This window comes from Lolium perenne, chromosome 6 (genome assembly GCF_019359855.2).
Source record: "Lolium perenne isolate Kyuss_39 chromosome 6, Kyuss_2.0, whole genome shotgun sequence".
Taxonomy (NCBI): domain Eukaryota; kingdom Viridiplantae; phylum Streptophyta; class Magnoliopsida; order Poales; family Poaceae; genus Lolium; species Lolium perenne.
Window position 1 is genome coordinate 261,736,243 of NC_067249.2, and position 20,172 is coordinate 261,756,414.

Here is a 20,172-nt window from a genome sequence, read left to right on the forward strand (position 1 = left end):
ATACACACTTGTCAGCTTCGTTTACAACAAAGCCTTCAGCGGTTAAAGTTCTTTCAAATTTCTCATGCCATTGCTTAGGCGCTTGCTTAAGCCCATACAAAGACTTCAGTAATTTACACACCTTTCCTTCTTGACCAACTACTACAAATCCATCAGGCTGCTCCATATAAATTTCCTCTTCAAGCTCTCCATTTAGGAAAGCAGTCTTAACATCCATTTGATGAACGAGAAGACCATGTGAGGCAGCCAAGGAAAGTAGTACTCGAATAGTGGTCAGTCGAGCTACAGGTGAGTATGTATCAAAGAAGTCTTCGCCTTCTTTCTGAGTATAACCCTTGGCCACAAGTCGTGCCTTGTACTTTTCAATAGTACCATCGGGCCTAAGATTTTTCTTAAACACCCACTTGCATCCTACAGGTTTGCACCCATAAGGACGATCAGTAACCTCCCAAGTTCCATTAGCTAAGATGGAATCCATCTCGCTACGGACAGCTTCCTTCCTGTAGTCAGCATCCTGAGATGCATAGGCTTCTGAAATAGAAGTGGGAGTATCATCCACGAGGTACACAATGAAATCATGACCAAAGGACTTTGCAGTCCTCTGTCTCTTGCTCCTTTTGGGAGCTTCATTGTCATCCTCCACAGGATTATCGAAGTGTTCTATAGCCATGGTAGGTTCAGGAAATAATTCCTTAGTAGATGAACTGGGCATCTCCTGAATTGATGAGCTAGACGTTTCTTTCATAGGAAAGATGTCCTCAAAGAAAGTCGCATCATTCGACTGCATAATTGTACCAATATGCATGTCGGATACCTTAGATTTTACTATCAAAAATCTGTAGCCAATACTATGAAAAGCATATCCCAGAAGAACACAATCCACGGTTTTTGGTCCAAGCTTGCGCTTCTTGGGTATCGGCACATTAACTTTCGCCAAACAGCCCCAAGTTCGTAGATAAGAGAGTTCCAACCTTTTCCTTTCCCATTCCTCAAAAGGGGTAATGGTTTTGTTCTTTGTGGGGACACGGTTTAGGACATGACATGCAGTCAATATCGCCTCCCCCCACCATGCCTTGGATAGACTCGATGTATCTAACATGGCGTTAACCAAATCAGTTAGAGTACGGTTCTTTCTTTCGGCCACCCCATTTGACTGAGGTGAGTAGGGAGGCGTCCTTTCATGGATAATACCATGTTCCGCACAAAAAGAATCAAACTCGTTGGAAAAATACTCTCCACCACGATCAGACCTTAGCCGCTTGATCTTTCGATCAAGTTGGTTTTCTGCTTCAGCTTTAAAGATTTTGAAGTGATTAAGAGCTTCATCTTTAGATTTCAGGAGATACACATAACAATATCGGGTAGAGTCATCAATTAAAGTCATGAAGTATCTTTTCCCTCCTTTTGTCAATTCACCATTCATTTCACAAAGATCCGAATGTATAAGCTCCAGCGGTGCCAAGTCTCTTGCCTCCGCAGTCTTGTGAGACTTACGTGGTTGCTTAGCTTGCACACATACTTGGCACTTGGATTTCTTGACAATAGCAAATTTCGGAATTATGTTCATATTCGCTAGCCACGTCATGCACCCAAAATTAATATGACAAAGTCGTGAATGCCAAATATCGGACTCACTATCATTGCAAACATGATTAATAATTTGAGTACATAAGTCTGACAAAGATAAGCGGAACAAGCCTCCGCACACATAACCCTTTCCAACAAATTGTCCACACTTGGAAATTACAACTTTATTGGACTCAAAAACCAACTTAAAACCATCTCGACATAAAAGCGATCCGCTAACGAGATTCTTATTAATGGAAGGAACGTGCTGCACATTCTTCAGCTGGATGGTCTTTCCCGAAGTAAACTTCAGATCCACCGTACCAACACCACGAAAAGAAGCACGTGAGCCGTTTCCCATCAACACGGAAGAAGTCCTTGCGACCTGATAAGAAGAAAACATAGAGACATCAGAACATACATGTGTATTGGCTCCGGTGTCTATCCACCAATCAGGAGAATTACATACTGAAAGGACAGTAGGAGAAGTACCATACACAACGTCCTTCATCTCAGTATCAACACCAATAACAACATTTGCGGACTTGCCGCTGTTCTCACACCGATCATGGCGTTCTGGGCAATCAGGAGCCCAATGTCCAGGAGCGCCACAAACATGACAGTTCCCTTTCTTCTTATAAGGAGTCTTCCTCTTGAAGTTGGTTGAGTTGGAGGCTTTGTTCTTCACGTCAAACTTGCCTTTTCCATTGTTCTTATTCTTAGACTTGTGAGATTGGAAGTTCTTCTTCTGTACCACATTGGCACTAGAACCTCCCTCAAAACTACGAGCGCGTGTGTCCTTTGCTCTCGCCTTCTCTTCCACATGAAGCGAGCCAATGAGATCCAAAATGGAAAACTCTTGTCTCTTATGTTTCAGAGAAGTAGCAAAGTTCCTCCACGAGGGAGGAAGCTTGGCAATAATGCCGCCGGCCACAAATTTGTCCGGTAAGATACACTTAAACTGCTCGAGTTCTTTGGCAAGGGACTGAATCTCATGAGCCTGCTCAACCACGGAGCGCTCATCAGTCATCCTGTAGTCATAGAATTGCTCCATGACATACAGTTCAGTGCCAGCGTCCGAGACCCCAAATTTGGCCTCGAGCGCATCCCACGCATCTTTACCATGGTCGAAAGCCATGTACGGGTCAACAATGTTGTCCCCAAGAATGCTGAACAAGGCCGCCTTAAACATGGCGTCGACCTTCTCAAACTTTTCCAGTTCCTCTGCAGAGAGAGGCCCCTCAGGTCTAGCATCTGTGGCGCTAAAACAGCCTAGGTTTGTAAACCATAGAACTGCCTTTGTGCGCCACCTCTTGTAATGCATACCATCAAAGAGGGGAGGTCGAGTAGCGGCAGCAACACTGTTTGAATTGATTTGCCTATAATCAGGATTTTGGATTGTTGGAAATACAAGCAAATATCCATATGAAATAAAACAACAAAAAGATAAGTTCGGCTCGACAAATTCTCGCAACCCGTGGCGAGGCGGGCGGCGGAGGAGGAGGAGTGCGCGAGGGCTCTCTCTCTTCTCACTCACTTACTAGGACTAGAACAACCCACCTTATATACCACTGCAACTCCCTCCCAACTAGCAATGTGGGACTAAACTTCAGCCCCCACTAGTGCTGCCACTGATTATTGGAATGGGCCATGCGAGTTTCAGAATTTGATAATGGGCCATGGGCCAAAGGCCAAATGCCCAAAATTCCAGCATTCATTACCACTATACACCATGATTTTAATTGATGTTTTTTTGCCGCTCTGGCTGTCTCTCCTATGATGTACATGTTGAAAAAAAGTTGTACCGGGTAGTTGCTAGCCGCCCCTATACAATTTTCAGAAAGGATCAAGATTTTTTGAAAACCTTCAGATTAAAGAGCACACACACTCCCACTGAATGAAACGATGCCAGTACCCAAAAACTTGGTAGTGTTGGCAGATATTAAGTGACATTAATTTGTTGATTGGCTGACATTCATCGGCTTGTTGTTTAGGACGTTGATGTGTGCGTTCAAGATGTTGACGGAACCAACCTGGCTGTTGCCGCCGTCGTGCACATGATCTCTCCGGGCTCCAAGGATGTGTTCCTCTTGGGAAAGGAGAGCAAGGTCGTGTGCGTTCTGCTCAGGCGCTATTGCGAGCGAGTTAGATATCCAGGTACATTACAATGTCCGTAATAAGAAGGCCGAACTAACAGGAAGAATTGCGCTCCTTTTAGTTGCTACAACAATTGCAGTCGTGCATACAATGTACACAAAAACTTTGTACGCATCGATGATATTTACACATGTTCTGGTTGCAGGACTGGGTGCTGAGCGCGTGGCGTGTGCAAGCGCTGGAGAAGTGCGGCGACACGGTCACTGGCGCCGACCGTTGCAGGCGAGCAAAGTCGTGCTTCAGGGACAGCCCTGCATCACCGTCAGTCTCCGACAAGACCGCGAGCTGACCGTCGTGTGTGACGTCTATGAAGTGACACTAGTTTATTGAGTCCCCGACATTCATCGACTTGCTATTTGGACGTTGATGCGTGCGTTCAAGGGTCGAAATGAACAAGGAACAGTGAGCTGTACGTGATCAGGAATCCCGGCCTGAAGACGAGGATCGTTGACGGGGACAAGCCTGGTCCTATGCGAGAGAGAAAGCCAGATACACCGTCACTGCATTGTTCTTGTTCAGAAGATGAACAAACTGACAGGAAGAATCAAGATATGTTGGTGCATTTTAGTTGGTCTCGAAGTCACGAATGATCGACTGATTGATTGGTGAATAAAACAGGTTCGTGTGGTGGGATGAAATCTGCACGAGGCTCTGAGGCAGCAGCTGCGCTCGGAGTTGCAGGTTCACCTGGCTCTGACCTGCAGCTACAGCAGCGAGATAAACGACTTCAACTTGCCACTGCAGTTTGCTCGATCTCGTTCTAGAGGTACACGAAGCAACTCAAAAACTCTGGGCCTGAAATGATTTGCAGGCGTGGCCTCGTCGGTGTCGGTCAGAGAGGAGGGATTGAGCTTCAGTGACTTTGCCAGCCCATAAAGTTACTGATTTTGTGTCACTTACAAGTGGGGTCATGTGGGATCCACGTAATGAAGGGTTCCACCTGACCCTACTTGTAAGTGACACAAAGTCACTGACTTTGTGATCTGGCAAAGTCACTGAAGCTCAACTCAATCCAGAGAGGAGGTGTTCCTCCTAACCGTTCCTCAAACAGCGCCGGATCGAGCGTTTGGGCCGTTTGGGATAAGTTTTATGCGTGCCGCGTTTGGTTGCTCCCCAGCCGCGTTCCCTAAACGCCGTCTCCAATCAAAAATTTAAATAGTTTGCATTCAAAAGATATCGTTTTCGTCGAAGTCGTCGCGATCAGAGTAGCGGCGATCAAGTACTGGGCCCATCTAAATTAGAAGAAGGGGTTGGGCGACGCCGACGCATACTGAGTCGACGTAGGCCCGTCGATCACGATGAACTAGTCGTGATCTGCCTGGTGTGCATGCTCTGTCTGCTCCGTCGCCGACGCCGAGGCAGAGGCCGATGCAGGTGTAGTAGCAGATGCGGTCGTAGACGCGTCTGTCAGCTCTTGCTCCGGGGTTGGGGTTGCTGCCGCCGCCACTGCCGCTACCTGGGCCGCCGCCTCGGACGCCGCCATTTTGGCTTCGATGTCGTCGAGGATCTGGCCTTTCAAGAAGTTGTGCGCCGCCCGCGTTCGGGGAGACATTCCTTCTGTCGATGCTCTCAGCAGGGACATGTCGTCCCTGCGTTTTTTGAGCTCCATCTTCTCCTCTTGCCTCTTGAGCAGCGTCGCCCACCTTTCGTCGGCCTTTTTGTTGCGGGAGAGCAAGGTCGAGGAAACCTCGACGAGGCATTTCGTGATCGACGCCTGCGTCTTTTCGAACGACGCAGCGTCGGCCAAGGCAGCCTTAGCAGCCTTGTTGCTGATAGGGCGCCCTGCCGACGTTGCCAGCGGCGCATCTAGACCAATGACGTCTTTCCCCTTCGACAACGACTGGCGCGCGCGTCAACCACCATTTCTCGTTCATTTTGAGCTTGCTATAGCAATGCATCAGTGTGAAAGACTTATGCCCTTCTGAGTTCTTCCGGTACAAATCCATGGCCTTGTCAAACTAACCAAAGGAAACACAATCATTTCATCGAACAAAATGTAGGCGCTACAGATTATGTAAGAAAGAGTCGCACCATTTGGCTGATGTCGACGCCGCTCTCACCTCTGGTCTCCATCTCGTAATGAAACCCATGGAACAAGTTCACCGACGCCTGGATGATGGCCCATCGCGCCGACATTGCCTTTTGGCTCCTCTTTATTGTCAGTTTGTTGTAGTCGCTGTTGATCAGCTTGCGCTCATTGAACTCGGCATTGATCCTCACCCAATACTTCCCGTACTTTTGGTTAGCGTCGATGATGGAGTCATGGCTTACCGTCGCCCACGACTCGCACAGACATTGATCCTCCAGAGGCGTCCACTTGGGACCTCGTGTGCCCGACGCCTTCTTCTTCTTCTTCTTCTTCTTCTTCTTCTTCTTCTTCTTCTTCTTCTTCTTCTTCCTCACGTCGTTCGCGTCAACCTCCACGAGATCATCGGCATCCTCACCAGCACCCACGTCCTCCTCTTCGTCGCCGTCCTCTTCGTCCTCATCATCGTCGTCGTCATCGACCCCCTCACCCTCCTCATCGTCGTCCTCCTCCCCCTCCTCCTCCTCCTCCTCCTCAGAACCGTCACCGTCGAATTCGAGCGGGCCCCTGTGGCCTGTGAACGGGGTGTCGTCCAGACCGGGTCCTGGCTCGCGCAGGGGCGCTTGCTCGTATGCCGGCGAGTAGAAGACGGAGTTGGGGTTGAAGCCGCCATGCGGCAGCGTATCCTGGTAGTGCGGCGACAAGTTTGGCGTCACACACCCGGGAGTGGCGGAGGGGTCATCGTTGTAGAACCCGGATGTCGACGGAGAGAGCACTCCCGGAACATACACCGGCACTGCCGTACTCCATGGGCTCGCGTTGGTGGCAGCGATACACCCGGCCATCGCGTGCTGGTGCGCGCGCGCCGCCAGCGCCTTCCTCTCCTGCTGCGCCGCCCTCCGTCCTTTCCGCTCCGCCGTCGACAACTTCCGGCGCAGACAGTCTTGATACCACTGATCATCGGTCCACCCTTCCGGCTTCTTCTTTGGAGCCGGCGCCTTCCGCGGCTTCACGAAGGGCGCCTTCGCCCCTTTCGTCTCATTGCCCGGCGGCTTCTTGGCCGCTTTCTTGGCCATTCTTTTTGGGGTTGTCGGCGGCGCCATGGATGGGAAGAGGGTAGCGGCGGCGGGAGGAACAGAATAGCGACGGTGGGAGGGAGAAATGAATCGGCATGATAGGAGGTCAAATGTGTTGGGAGGGCAGAAATACGCGGCGACAGGAGAGGCGCGATGTGGCGGGAGTGGGGGACGAATTTTTCCTGTGCCGCTGACGCGTCGGTCCCTCCATTCCCCGCCTTGCTTTTCGTTGTGTCCGGCGTGCCCGGAGCATCCCCTGTGTAGCGGGGACGGGCTCGGGGCACCGTACAGCGTATCGGGCCGCGCCGGACAAAAATAGGCTTTGGGGGACGCGGCTGGGACCGTTTTTTTGTCCGGCGTGCCCAAAATCCCTTTGAGGGACGGTTTGAGGGACGCGACTGGAGATGCTCTTAGTTATTCCTTATATTGCGTAAGCGAACAAATGAAAAATTCTAGAATGCAGGCACACTAATGGTGTGTTTCCTCCCGGAAAAAATTGGTTTGGTAAGGAATAATATCACCAACCATGTGTGAGTGTACATCAATAATATGCATGACCTCAGGGCCAAATTGGATGAACTAGCTACTGTTTTAAGCGTAGTGTCATATTTCTATATAAGTTGGGGAGGCTATGCATTTCTTTGTGACACGTTATGGTTAAGGCGTTCTTAATTAGTTGATATTTCCTTATGGAAGTTCCAGCACGGTTGACAAAACTAGCATGCAACAGGCTGAGATATTGGGGAAGAACAAAGGAACCTTTCGTCCATGGAGTTCACCAACGTGGTTGTATTTGTAACCAGAGGTTCTTGAAGTCGATACAGAACAGTGACAACTATTAGTAGCAAGCCGAGCAAACTTTTATAAGAAAAACAATCGAGCAGGTTACCGTGGAGTGGAGTCGAAATGGAAGGAGAGGCCAAACCACCATGAAAATCCCACCGACAGGATCGCCACTTGAGGCTCTACTTGTGCTAAATGCAAATATGAGATTACTAGTTAGGTCGTATGATGTTGGGTGCCGAATTTTGATCTCCAACTGTGTTTTGGTGCTTGAATGTGCAACAAATGGAACATTTCAGTTGTCTCTTTGACTACGAACTTTCCGCATATATCATAATTTTAATTGTTGTTTCTTTTACCGCTCTGGCTGTCTCTCTTACGAAGTTGTGTCTGGGGAAATTGAGTGATAATTATTTTTCGATATGGAAGTGACAATTATTAACCGAGTCGTTTTGGACGTTGATGAGTCCTGCCTGCGTTCCGGTACAAAATGAACAGGAGGTCGCAGACGTCCTCCACATGATCCTCGGGGCACCAAGGACGTGCTCTTTCTCTGAAAGGAAATAGCAAGGTCGTGTCTGTGCTGGCTCCGGCCTCACGCCCTGTGCGGAAGTGTTGTGTTTGATCGGAAGATCCGGATTTGTTGGGGGCCGGTCCAAGGGGGGGTCAGGAGGGACGGCCGCCCCGGACCCCCGAAATCCAGGGGGCCCTAGCCAGGTAGGCACATGCAACGGGGAGGAACTCGGAGCTCTCGTGATGGTACCATTACAGGCAGCTTTACTGTGGCGGGACTTTTGTTTCTTAGTTTTCTTTTCCTTTTTTTGGCTGTGTGCATCCGTAGTGCCATTAGGGTGGTGCGTTGTTGCAGAGACTGGGTGTAATTGGTATCGTTTTGATATTAATTATCGAAAAAAATTACAGGCAGCTTTGGAGCTTTTTCATTGGTGCAGTTTAGGAAGACGAAGTGAAGCGTTAGATCTACCTAGTGGGCTGGAATATGCGGGCAATTTGTTTGTTACCTTCGGCCTGTTTTTGTTTGCTACGTGGTGATTAAGTGACGGGGCCCGTTGGATGGATCTTGCCACAATGTCGATCCAGGAAACGAACTACATTTTGCTCGATCCTCAAATAAGAAATGAAAGGCACTACAGAAAATTGGCTCAAAAAAAAATACAGAAAATTGGCAGGAAAAATCACAAAAAAAGATATCCTATCCATTTTCCCCTTGCAAAAAGATCAAAAGAGTATCTCATTTTATTTCCCGTCGATTGCTCTAATTATTGCGGAACAGCCAACCACAATAAGATAAGCGCAAATAATGCATCCACGCTAGTGTTGAAAATGAAACGGAAACGGACGGAAACATGCTTTATCGTTTTTGTTTCCCTCAATCTTGTCGGAAGAAAATGGAATCGAAAACCCCGGAAACGAATATGAAAACGGAAATCGGATATGAATACAGAACGGATACGTTACAAAAACGAATATTTGTCACAACACAATGCGGCATAATACCTTGATTTGTAGAGTGAACGACACACATAAATAAAAATAATAATAAGACAAGATATATCACTTAACTTCGATAAGCGGCAATTGAACATAAAGTAACACGCATAGTTTAGCGGCTGCATGCACACGTAATTATACAAAGTGATTAGGGTTAGAGCAATTAGTGGACTTGATACGTGGCCAAGCCCAGCTTCATGTGTAAATGTAGGCCTACTAAATGCACGGGTCTCTCTAGGTTATATTTTCGGAAACTTTTCGTATTTATTTTTCCGGAATTTCCTCTGTTGTTTCCCTTTCCGTTGGAAAGGGATCCCTCATTTTCTTTTCCGTATCTGTTTATGATTTTGGCGTTTTTGTTTCTTTTCCTCCAAATGCCGCTTCCTTTTCTGTAATTGGCCCCCCATTTCCTTTTTCTTCGGAAACAGAAGGAAAGTTTCCCTTTCATTTTCCACCCTAATCCACGCATAGGCTAAAGAGGAACACAAGCCAAACAATAGGTGGAAATTTGTATAAGTTCGGACAAAGAAGAAAAACTGCAAAATCACCGTTAGGTATGAGTCTATCTTTTTCATACTTAATGTGCAATTTGCGGCGCCGTTCGACCATTCTCTAGTCACGCCCTACCACCGATCCTCATGCAGCCAAGCTAAGAGGAGACCTCATAGCGCATGTTGAGGCATAGTGGTCACTGCGATGACCCGATTCCAGACAGAGCCAGCATGATAATCCGTAAGAGTGATATTGATCTACCATCACAAATAAGTTTAGGTATCTTTTGGCATGAACTTTATTAATTGTTTGATAGTTTTTGTATGCACTCAAGTGCGGTTGAAATTTAATATATATACACATATTAAATTATTATTACGATTTTTGTATTAGGGGACCAATATTCTTGTTTCGCTCCGGGTCCTCGAAATCTCAGGATCGGCCCTGAATATTGGTGTATTTTAATTGTTCTTGAAGATGAGAATTCAGCTAATTACGTGTAGTTTGATTGGTGAATTATACAGGTTTGGTTGATAAAAATCTGCAAGACGTTCTGAAGCAGCACCTGTGTTCGAGTTGTAGACTTGCCCGGGCTCTGTCTTTGCAGCTACAGCAGCAAACTACGTAGCTTCCGCGCAGTTTGCAGCTCAGACGTGCTCGGGGCCTGCAATGTGTTGCAGGTATGGCTCTACGACGTCCACCACGATGCCAAGCTGCGGGCACACAAGGATGCGAACTGAATGAGGCTCACTGATCGGCCGTCACTTGTCTAATTGCATTCGGTATATACGCTACTAGTATCTGTTTGGTTCAGCTAATGAACAAGCAGTTTATAAGTATGTATGTGATCTTCGTGTTCGTGGATGTGGAAATGGCTTGCGCCGGAAGGCACCAAAATGAGCTCTTACGATACTTGATCATGATCAGGGGATTTGCCTACAAATATACACATTTCTACCAAGTTATTAGTTTATAATTATCTATCAGTAAAGTACCTGAATTGCTTTTATATAGCCGATGTACTAACCCATTAAGTACGTGGACTTGTGTCGGTGTCCATATGCATCCATAAGTTGCCCAAGCAGTCAACAGCAAAGTTCAAGATCAAAGTTGCATGTTGATTATAGGAAGTTAGAAACAACATAGCCTTCATTCAGAATATTAAACTATTAGCATGTCGTGACATTATTAGCATTTTACATATGGACATGGACACATGGTGTTTTTGCATCCGAGAGCATATGCTTCTGGTTTATGAAATGAATTTTAAATGTATTACATGATGGTAAAAAATTCTTACAGTCATTTCATGAAAAGCATGTATTTTTTGTGTACTGTATAAAAAATTTGTCCTCTTTACACAAGACATAAAAAATGTCGGTTTTTTAAGAAACTTGGCGTGCACACAAACACGGACGGAGCCAGCTTCCCATCTTGAGGGGGGCAAAATTGTGTTGTAAACTAGATGAGGGGGGCCGAGTTAGCTAAATCACCAAGAAATTAGAGCTCTAATGACTAGTATTCTTCATAAAATCCCAATCATGGGGGTGGCTAAGCCCCCCCTCGCCCCCCTTCTCTCCATCACTGCACACAAAAAATGTTGACATATACGAATTTTTCTTCTGATGGCCGGAGCATATGCACCCAAGATCAAAAGTGCATTTTCGGTATATATCAGTTCTACTTACGCTGCAAAGCCTAATGAAGCAAACTTTTTGGAATGCAGCACACATGTTGTGTTTCCCCCCAAAAAATAATAGGTGCGTAACGAGTACTGTGACCTACCATGTGTGCATGTATATCAATACATGTATGACTAACCCCGCAAAAAAAAAAAAATACATGTATGACTAAAGGGCCCAATTGGATGATCTAGCTAGTGGCTCAAAGATAGCATCTTCTTTCAATATAAATAGGTAAGGCCGTGCATTTTGTTCTGCATGTGGTTCTGAAGCCATTCTTAGTAGTTTTCCTGTGGAAGTAGGTATAGTTGGCATGCATGGTTTACAGAACCAATATGCAATGACGTGAGATACTGGGGAAAAACAAACAAGCCTTGCATTCATTAAGAAACAAGCATGCTTCTCTGCTTCTTCCAACACTGAGCTAGAGGAGTACGTGAAGAAGAGTAACATAGAGGAGCAATGTAGTTTCTCCCTCACAACTCTAGGACCATCTTATCATTGTGGTGTTGCTGGCTATTTCTAGGGCGCTCCATGGTGGCAACATCGCCAAGGCCACTCCGGCGGCTCATTTCTGGCATGAGGCAATTCTAGGCCAGCTCGCCCATGTTGGCCTCTGGCATACGCAATCACGAACACTATCGGTAGGTGCTCAAATGTTACCCTTTGTGTCCAATAAAGCATCCTGGACACAAAAGGGCCTTCGATCCTGCCGGCGACAGTAGGTGATTTGACTTGCAGATTAATGGCGACATAACTGTTTCCAAACAAGCCGTATGCTTTGGCTAAGTAGAAATCCGTGCAAGGTTTTTTCAGATAAACAATAGAGAACGTTACCATAGAGGGGAGTCTAAATGGGACAAGAGAACAAGGCGTCCTGATAGTCTTGTGCGATGGCAAAACATTTGAGGCTCTACATGTACAAATGGTTTCTCTCTCACAACTCTAGCACCATCTCCTTGATTTTCGCCATGAAATTTTGAATTTGTTGGGTTCATTTTATATGTATATCATGATTGGGATTGTTGTGTTTTTAGTATTTTAGCCATTCTATGAAGTATGTGTCGTGAGAAATAACAGTTAGTATCGGGTACATAGAAAAGAGGTTAGTAGCCCTATGGTTAGTGAGAGATTGACATCATAACTTCTCAGCATGTGCAGCAACAGAGGAAGTGTGAAGGCTTCACACATGTGAGATGTAGAGTAGAGCAACATGTGTCAAGACTAAAGGAAATTAAAAGTTGCAGTGAAAATTGCATTACACATGCGATGCATGTTCCTATGTAGCTGGCGTTGCTTGCCCCACTATGACCCTATCACAGTGTCTCCTCTTCTTTAAGTCCATATATAAAACTACGTGGAATCCAAGAAAGAAGTTTATACCGGGTAAAAAAAATAGAGGTTCCTTGCCCTATAGTCCACGAGAACACAACTTGGCGTGTGAAATGCCATGATTGAGTGCAACAAGGCGTGACGCGCCATGCCAAGGCACGGATTTTCCCTAGATTTATGCTCGTGTTTCCCTCGGAGTTTTCAATATTGCATACGTGTGTCCAAATTGTAATAAACTCTTATGTTTTTCTTTGTTGGGAAATCACATGTTTCTATATTTCCTCAGATGTCTTCTATAATGTTTATGTGCTTTTGAAAATGTTGTAATTACATGGTTTTGTGTTGTAATTATTTGTGACTTTTGTGGAGTAGTTGATGATTTTTGTTGCAAACAAATAGGCACAAAAACTTATTGCTAAGCTACTTATTTTAATATTGCTTTGTGTTGTCATTGTATGTGAATTTTGTTTAAATTGCTATTAATTTTTGTTGCAGAAAAATCTCCAACAAATTTTGTCGATTAACCACTTTTTTTTATCATTACTAATTTTAAACGTTGCCACCATTTGTTTTATTTGTAAGCATGGTGTTGGATTCCATTGCAATATTAGAGGTAAATCACCACGGTGCCGGATTTGCTACAAATATCACAAGGTTAAGGTCAAAGCAATATATCCTTTTGTTTTCAACTTGGAGCAAACTCATGCTTGTTGTGCTTCGTTAACTTGTACGTTTGCATAACGGAGTGGACATTGGATGCCAGAAGTTGGAATGAATTCATGGTTGGTGTGCTTGTGATGCTTGCACACTTTGTTCTTCATGTTGTTGCCTTTGTTTTTCTTGGTTCATGTTTAAAGTCATTTCCTCTTGTACTACTCATGAACTTTGTTATCCATGTGTTGATGATGGTATTAGTACTTCAGGATGCTATATATCCATCTATTTGATGTGGTACTCCAAGTACTATATAAACCGCACTTAATTTTTAGGATTGCCGAAATTAGGAAAAAATCAAAAACAGGGGAGCCTTTGCCAGCACATGTGGCGGCCAATTGCAGAGTCTAGCATTTGGAAGGACCTGACCAAATGTCCTTCGCCGTTTGCTACCACCGGACACTCGGCGAAGGTGTGATTTCCGATAGTGGCTGCATTCAGAGGTTCCATAGGAAACTGCATTCAAGTGTAAGACTACAAGGCATAGAGAATTGGAACTGAGCATAAAAGAAAGAGCTCATACAAATCTATGGTTTCACAAGCGAGATAAAGCTTGCTTTTCCTAACTAATTGGGACAAAAGAAACGAGAAAACGATAAATCATTGCCGTCGTGTACAGAGTACAACCTGAGGTGTGACATGAGAGCATCAGTAGTGCACAAACAACAAAGTATGATATATGATCAGTAACAAGAGCTTGCATGGGTGGTAATTGGTAAATAGAAATAGTGCGGCTGCCATATAGCATAGAGCCAGACTCGTCAATGGCAGCATCCTAGATATCAAATGCAGTGCTGCGCGCCGCTTGAGTGGCGTTTAGGCCCGCGAGACGGCGAAGGCCAACTCGGCCGCGACCCCTATAATGCTGATGGCAGTCTTCGCCGCCGTCGGAACCTTCGATCCCAACATCTCCCCTGCGTCGCCGGCGGAGGAGATCAGACCGAGAAGCTCCACTATCCGTGCGGCGCTCGAGGCCGCGCGACTCGCCGTCGGTGACTCGTCCAGCAGGAACTGTCTGGAGGAGCGGCTCGGAAACTTGGCCGACGGAGAAAATCCGCCGACGCCATACACGATCCCGGCGGCGAGAGAAGCGACGTCGTCTGCCTGCACCAGCCCATTGACGCCCTCCAGCTTCGGCTTCGCCCAGCCGCCCGCCCCGATGTACAGGTGCTGGATCAGCGCGGCGACGCGGCTGCTGACACACGCGGCGGCGCGCTGGATCGCCTCGTAGTCCTCCGCGGTGGCGGAAGCACGACCCGCCGCCTCGGGATACTGCGCTGATACGTAGCACGACGCGACCTCCGCCGCTTCGATGATGGCCTCAAAAACAGCTTCAGCCGCCTCACGTGCGGCCGTCCGCGCAGCCTTGACGGCTGCCACCCCGACTGCCGCCCCCAGCGCAAAGAGATGAGCCTCGCTCAGCCCCTGCCTGCCTGCCATTGCTTGCCCCTGTGACAGAGGGAGAGAATTCGGAGGATGAATAGATGTAGGACAAGTGAAACTCGAAATGCTCTGCTGAGTGATTTGTAGCGAGCTGGAGCGAATCCGATGCATCATCCATGGGAAACGGAATCGACGAGACGATTAATTAGAGCAAGTACAATATAGTCCAGTCAGCTGACTATAAGACATTAAATAATATATTTTAGATGAGTTGGTGGAAAGAGATCGAAGAGGAGAGAGAAGAGAGGTGTGCTACTATGCAATAGCCAGCTCTTGCACGTGCTCCTAGGCACTTTGTAAGAGTGAAAGGTGGGCCATATGTTAGTAAAGTGCTTCATTCTTATAGCCAACTATTATACATGTTAGCTATAAGATGTCTACAAATGATATATCATCTTGTTATAGCCAACAGTTGGCTATACTATTGAAATTGCTCTTAGCGCTCCGTCCCTTGGGAACTTGTGGTTGCAACTGGCGTAATGACCGTTCCATCGAGTAGAGCAATGGGTGGCCTGCAATCATGCATGTCCCGCGGGCCGTGCCTCCATCCGTCAGCTTAATTTAACCCAACAGAAATTTTCCTCCTCCAAATAACCTTTTGTCCGCTTTATAAATAAAGCAGACATCCATACAAGATTCAAGTACTACACAAATCGGATTTTTTGATTCACGTTTTTAATTTTTTTTAAATGTATCAAAGATATACTCCCATCTGTCAAAATTTCACTACCATTTGTAACCTTTGTTAGGGATTATAAAGTTCAAGGGCTAACTCGCTAAGACCAAGAAAACCTTCTTCCTCCGTTCTACAACGATTTCCTTTTTCCATCTTACCCTTAATTACTCCTCTTTGATGGACCATTGCAAGCCGGGTTTTGATTTTGGAAGGACGACCCGAGACGGACGGGTGCCGTCGTAGGGAGAGATGCAGCCACGCCATCCCCTACCTTCACATTTCCCCGCGTTCGCTCACCATGGAGCTGCAGGAGATCACTGCTGCACGAAGTTTCTCGGTCATGACGTGGATTTTCACCGCCAGTACACGAAGCTTCTCGGTCATGACGTGGATTTTCATCGCCACCGCACGAAGCATCTCGGACATGACGTGGATTTTCACCACCACCGCACGAAGCATCTCGGTCGTGACATGGATTTTCACCGCCAGTACACGAAGCATCTCAGTTGTCATGTGGATTCTATCTTTTATTGTATGATAGAGCAGTCGTCCTTGTCACCTCTTGTTGTACCAGCAACATGGATGTCAAATCGGAGCAACATGTCATATCTTCAGGTTTCACAAGCTAGGTCCAAAGATGGGTCAGAGGAGCACCGCGGCTACGTTAGAGAAGAAGCAGGGTGGTCCAGGGTCGGGTCGAAGGCAGTGAAATCCATCAAAGATAGTATGGCACCGACCTAGATGTGGTGAGTGGAGAAGAGTCTGGGAGCGCGGGAGAGGGCAAATGGTGAAGGTCTGTTTCTGGCCCATCGGGGCCGGAGGGGTCTCGTCCAAGGTTTGCCGGCGGTGGGTGTGGATGTCACCTAGATGTGGTGGGGAGTGAAGGTGGGTTATGTGTAGATGCGGTGGGAGGGGTCGAGGAATGGAGGACAAGAGGTGGTTACGGGGAGATGGGCGGCACACGGTTCCAGGCAGACCAACGCCAGAGGGACGAACTAGGCCGACAACGTGCATGGGCCCGCGGAGGGGGGAGCAGGCTGAGAGATGATGTCAGGATAGAAAATCTAGGTAGATATGCATGTCCTTCTCGCTGGCCGCGCTCTCTTAGAGAGTCGAGCTACCGGCCAGCGAACTACTCGCTTTCCCAAGGGCCATGGAGGCAGGTTTCGATGCGGTGGCGGTAGCGGACAGGACGTGACTATCCATGAAGATTTTGTTCGTACCCGTAGTTATCCAATTAGCAATTAAGTGCGATGGGTATCTGGGCGGTGTGGGCTGCCCGCGGCAACTTACAGGCCTACTTTAGTTCCATTGAGCTGTTAGAGTTCACCAAAATGTCTTAAATTGTCCATCCATTCGAGCAATATGTTCACGGCATTTCATATTACTTCGCATGTAAGGGATAGGTTAAAGTTGAACTTACCCAAATTTAACAAATTTTATGTAAAAACATGTTATTACGTATTAGTTTAGAAAATGAAAACAATATCATTACTACCCTAATGCATTGTAGTACTCCCTCCGTCCCAGTTCGCAAGGCAAATTTCCAAAAAATATTTGTCCCAAAATCCCTCACCTCCTAGGCACATTTTGCATTTAATGTGGGAGTAAACTAATTCATTTTTGCATGCAAACACTCCTCTTTTCATCTCCCACCACGCACTAGTACTCCATGCATGTGAAACCACCGCGCACTAGTACTCGATTAACGTTTTAACGTGCAAATTTAGAGCCAATGAGAATTCACCTTGGGCCAAGATATTTGAAAATTTTGCCTTGCGAACTGGGACGGAGGGAGTACTATCGTATAGTTTACATTTGATTATGTATATACTTATGTTCTAGGTCAAAGATTAGGAAGCTTGATTTTGAATAGTCTTATATATAGAGAGTAATCAAGATACATACCCTGTGCTTTGAGTTTCGTCGAAGTCAAATTATATAAAGTTCGACCAAACAAGTAGAAAAACACAGCAAGATTTATAATACTGTATCAAATTTACATGATTATATGATATAATAATAATACATTTATGGTGGTTCTGGTAGATATTATTTCGAATTAGTTAGGTGTCCGGCCAGGCATCGCCTGACGTCACGAATCCTGCCGGATTCACGTCTCGGACGTCACCGTCAGAACAAATTCGCGAACAATCAGGAGCCGTCACGGCTGACATACGGACCCGGTCGCACGCGGGTCCCCCAACCAACCACGCCAAGCTCGAGAACCTTCCATGAAAGCCACCACAACCGGCCCCATCCGACGGTCCAGAACACTCACGCCTCCGAAACGGAACGGCTCCAGAACCTTCCTCGCATTAACTACCCTGTTTAATTCAGTCCTCGCCGTTTCCGTTTATTTATTTTGTGGCGCGCGCCCCCACGCCTCCCGTATTTCCCTTCCCAGATCCGCGCGTCTTCTCTTCCGTACGTTCGTCTTCCTCTCCGGCGTCGTCTCCTTCCTCCAGATTCGGCTGGTTGTTCAGTGTCGCTAGTCGTCGAAATCTCGCGCGATAATGGCAGAGGTACGAATCCGCTCCCTCTCACTTCCGATTCGTTGTTCTTTCCCGGCGGCGCCGCGAGGGATTTGGTGGAATTCGTCGGAGATCTGACGCTAGCTGCTCGTTGTTGTCCATGGCCGCGCGCATGCAGGAGGGGCACAAGGTGTCGCTGAACGTGTACGACCTCAGCAACGGCCTCGCGCGCCAGCTCTCCACCTCCTTCCTCGGCAAGCCCATCGAGGCCATCTGGTCAGCCCTCCCCTCCCTCCCCAATCCCCTCTCGATCCTGCCCAACGCATCCGATTCTGACCCGGCCCGACTCCTCCGCAGGCACACGGGCGTGGTGGTCTACGGCAAGGAGTACTTCTTCGGGGGCGGGATCCAATCAACCGCCGCCGGCGCCACGCAGTACGGCCGGCCCGTGCGCGTCGTCGACCTCGGCGTCACGCACCTGCCGCGCGAGGTGTTCGAGGACTACCTCCGCGACATCGCGCCGCGCTACACCGCCGAGACCTACCGCCTCATGACGCACAACTGCAACAACTTCACCAACGAGGCCGCGCAGTTCCTCGTCGGGGCCGGCATCCCGGAGTACATCCTCAGCCTCCCCAACGAGGTCATGTCCAGCCCCATGGGGCCGCTCATCATGCCCATGATCCAGAACCTCGAGGCCTCGCTCCGGACCAACACACCGCCGCAGACCCAGCAGTTCGTCCCCACGCCCGACTCCGTCTCCGTGCCGCCGCCCCCTGCCGTGCCGGCGGATACCAAAGCTCCTGCCAGTACTACTACAGCTGCTGCTGCTGCAACTAGTGATGTTGCCGTAGACTCTTCTTCTTCCAAGCAAGAAGAAGCCAAGAAGGAGACTCGGGAGAAAGCCGCCGCTGCTGCCGTTGACCCGCTCGGGAACATGAGGGGGAAGGTGCAGGAGGAGGTGATGAAGGAGTTCGCCGCGATCATGGCCAGCGGGACGTTCCGCGCGAGCGAGGCGGCCGCGCTCGCCATGCGCCGGGTCATGGAGCGCCACGGCGACGCCACCAGCATGCAGCAGGCCTAATAGTCGCATCAAACCAAACACTCCTATTTTACTGGTTCCAGCTTCGATGATTCGATTAGAAACTGATAATTGTTGGGGACCAACTGCTTGCTTCGCTGTGTTGCAGCACGTTGAATCGGACCTAATTTTATTTATCCTATTGTTTTGATGATAACTGTACGTGACAGAATGAACTGATGATTCCTATGGGATACTGCGTTGAAATTTGTGGCACGGGGGTCAGTGGCTTTGGCTGAATCCCTCACATTTAGTTGAGCTCAAGTTTTCATTGCTAGAGTTTTGTTGAGCATTGGGTTTCATCTCGGACTAAGATTGTTTTGCTGAAAATATATCTTGTAGTACCATAAGACTTGTACAACATCTAGATTACAAGCAACCTGTTAGTTGTTCTAAAATGTTGCTAGATCTACCAAAATCAATCAACATTTTTGCAAAGCCAATATATCATGTGAATGCACATGAACTGCATGAACCTATGTATGACAGCAAAACAAAGCTGGATGAGTAAAGAAAAGGCAACTTCCACTATAAATTTGTGAGGTCTTACGGACTTTTTTTTATGAACAAAGGTCCTATGGACTTGATGTGAGATATTAGGATATTGGGGAAAGACAAATAAGCATGCCATCGCTAGATCTTAGAGAACCTTGATAGAGGGAACTGCCAGCCACGGATTTGATATTGTTCGAAATTTTTATATTGGGTATGGCACTGCGGAATCTTGTTCAAGGGCGACATTGTCATTTCTAGGTCTAGAATCAATCGATTTCAAGGCTGAATGAGGCTCCAGTGCATTGTTAAACTGTGACTGCAATACTCCAGCGCATAGTCTGACAACCTTGTAACAAACGAGTTGGGACTTCCTGCAGGAGATTCTCCTACGTAAGGGCTTCTCGGCACGGGTGGTGCACCGCCTTATGCAGTTGGTTAAGGGGGGCCAAACGGCGATTAATGTGAATGGGGAAATCGGACCGTACTTTCGGAATGCGAGGGGCGTCCGTTAGGGGGACCCACTCTCCCCGATCTTGTTCGATTTCATTGTGGACGGGCTAGCGGCCATCCTGGCTAGAGCTAACCTGGCGGGGCATATTGAGGGAGTGGTCCCGCATCTCATCCCGGGGGGGGGGGGGGGGGGGGGGGGGGGGGTGACACACCTGC

At 47.5% G+C, this 20,172-nt stretch overlaps 1 protein-coding gene across 1 annotated transcript; it reads left to right on the forward strand.

Annotated features, from left to right (window-relative positions):
* The first annotated feature begins 17,813 nt into the window (after window positions 1-17,813).
* Window positions 17,814-19,220, forward strand: LOC127305394 (uncharacterized). Its single transcript, XM_051335806.2, has 3 exons — window positions 17,814-17,981; window positions 18,109-18,206; window positions 18,288-19,220. Exons 1-3 carry the CDS (start codon window positions 17,973-17,975, stop codon window positions 19,012-19,014), a joined length of 834 nt encoding a protein of 277 aa, XP_051191766.1. The 5' UTR covers window positions 17,814-17,972; the 3' UTR covers window positions 19,015-19,220.
* Window positions 19,221-20,172: the final 952 nt, after the last annotated feature.

Coding starts and splice junctions, on each gene's coding strand:
- LOC127305394 (XM_051335806.2), top strand. Junction 18,207..18,287: donor AAGCCCATCGAGGCCATCTG/GTCAGCCCTCCC, acceptor ACTCCTCCGCAG/GCACACGGGCGTGGTGGTCT.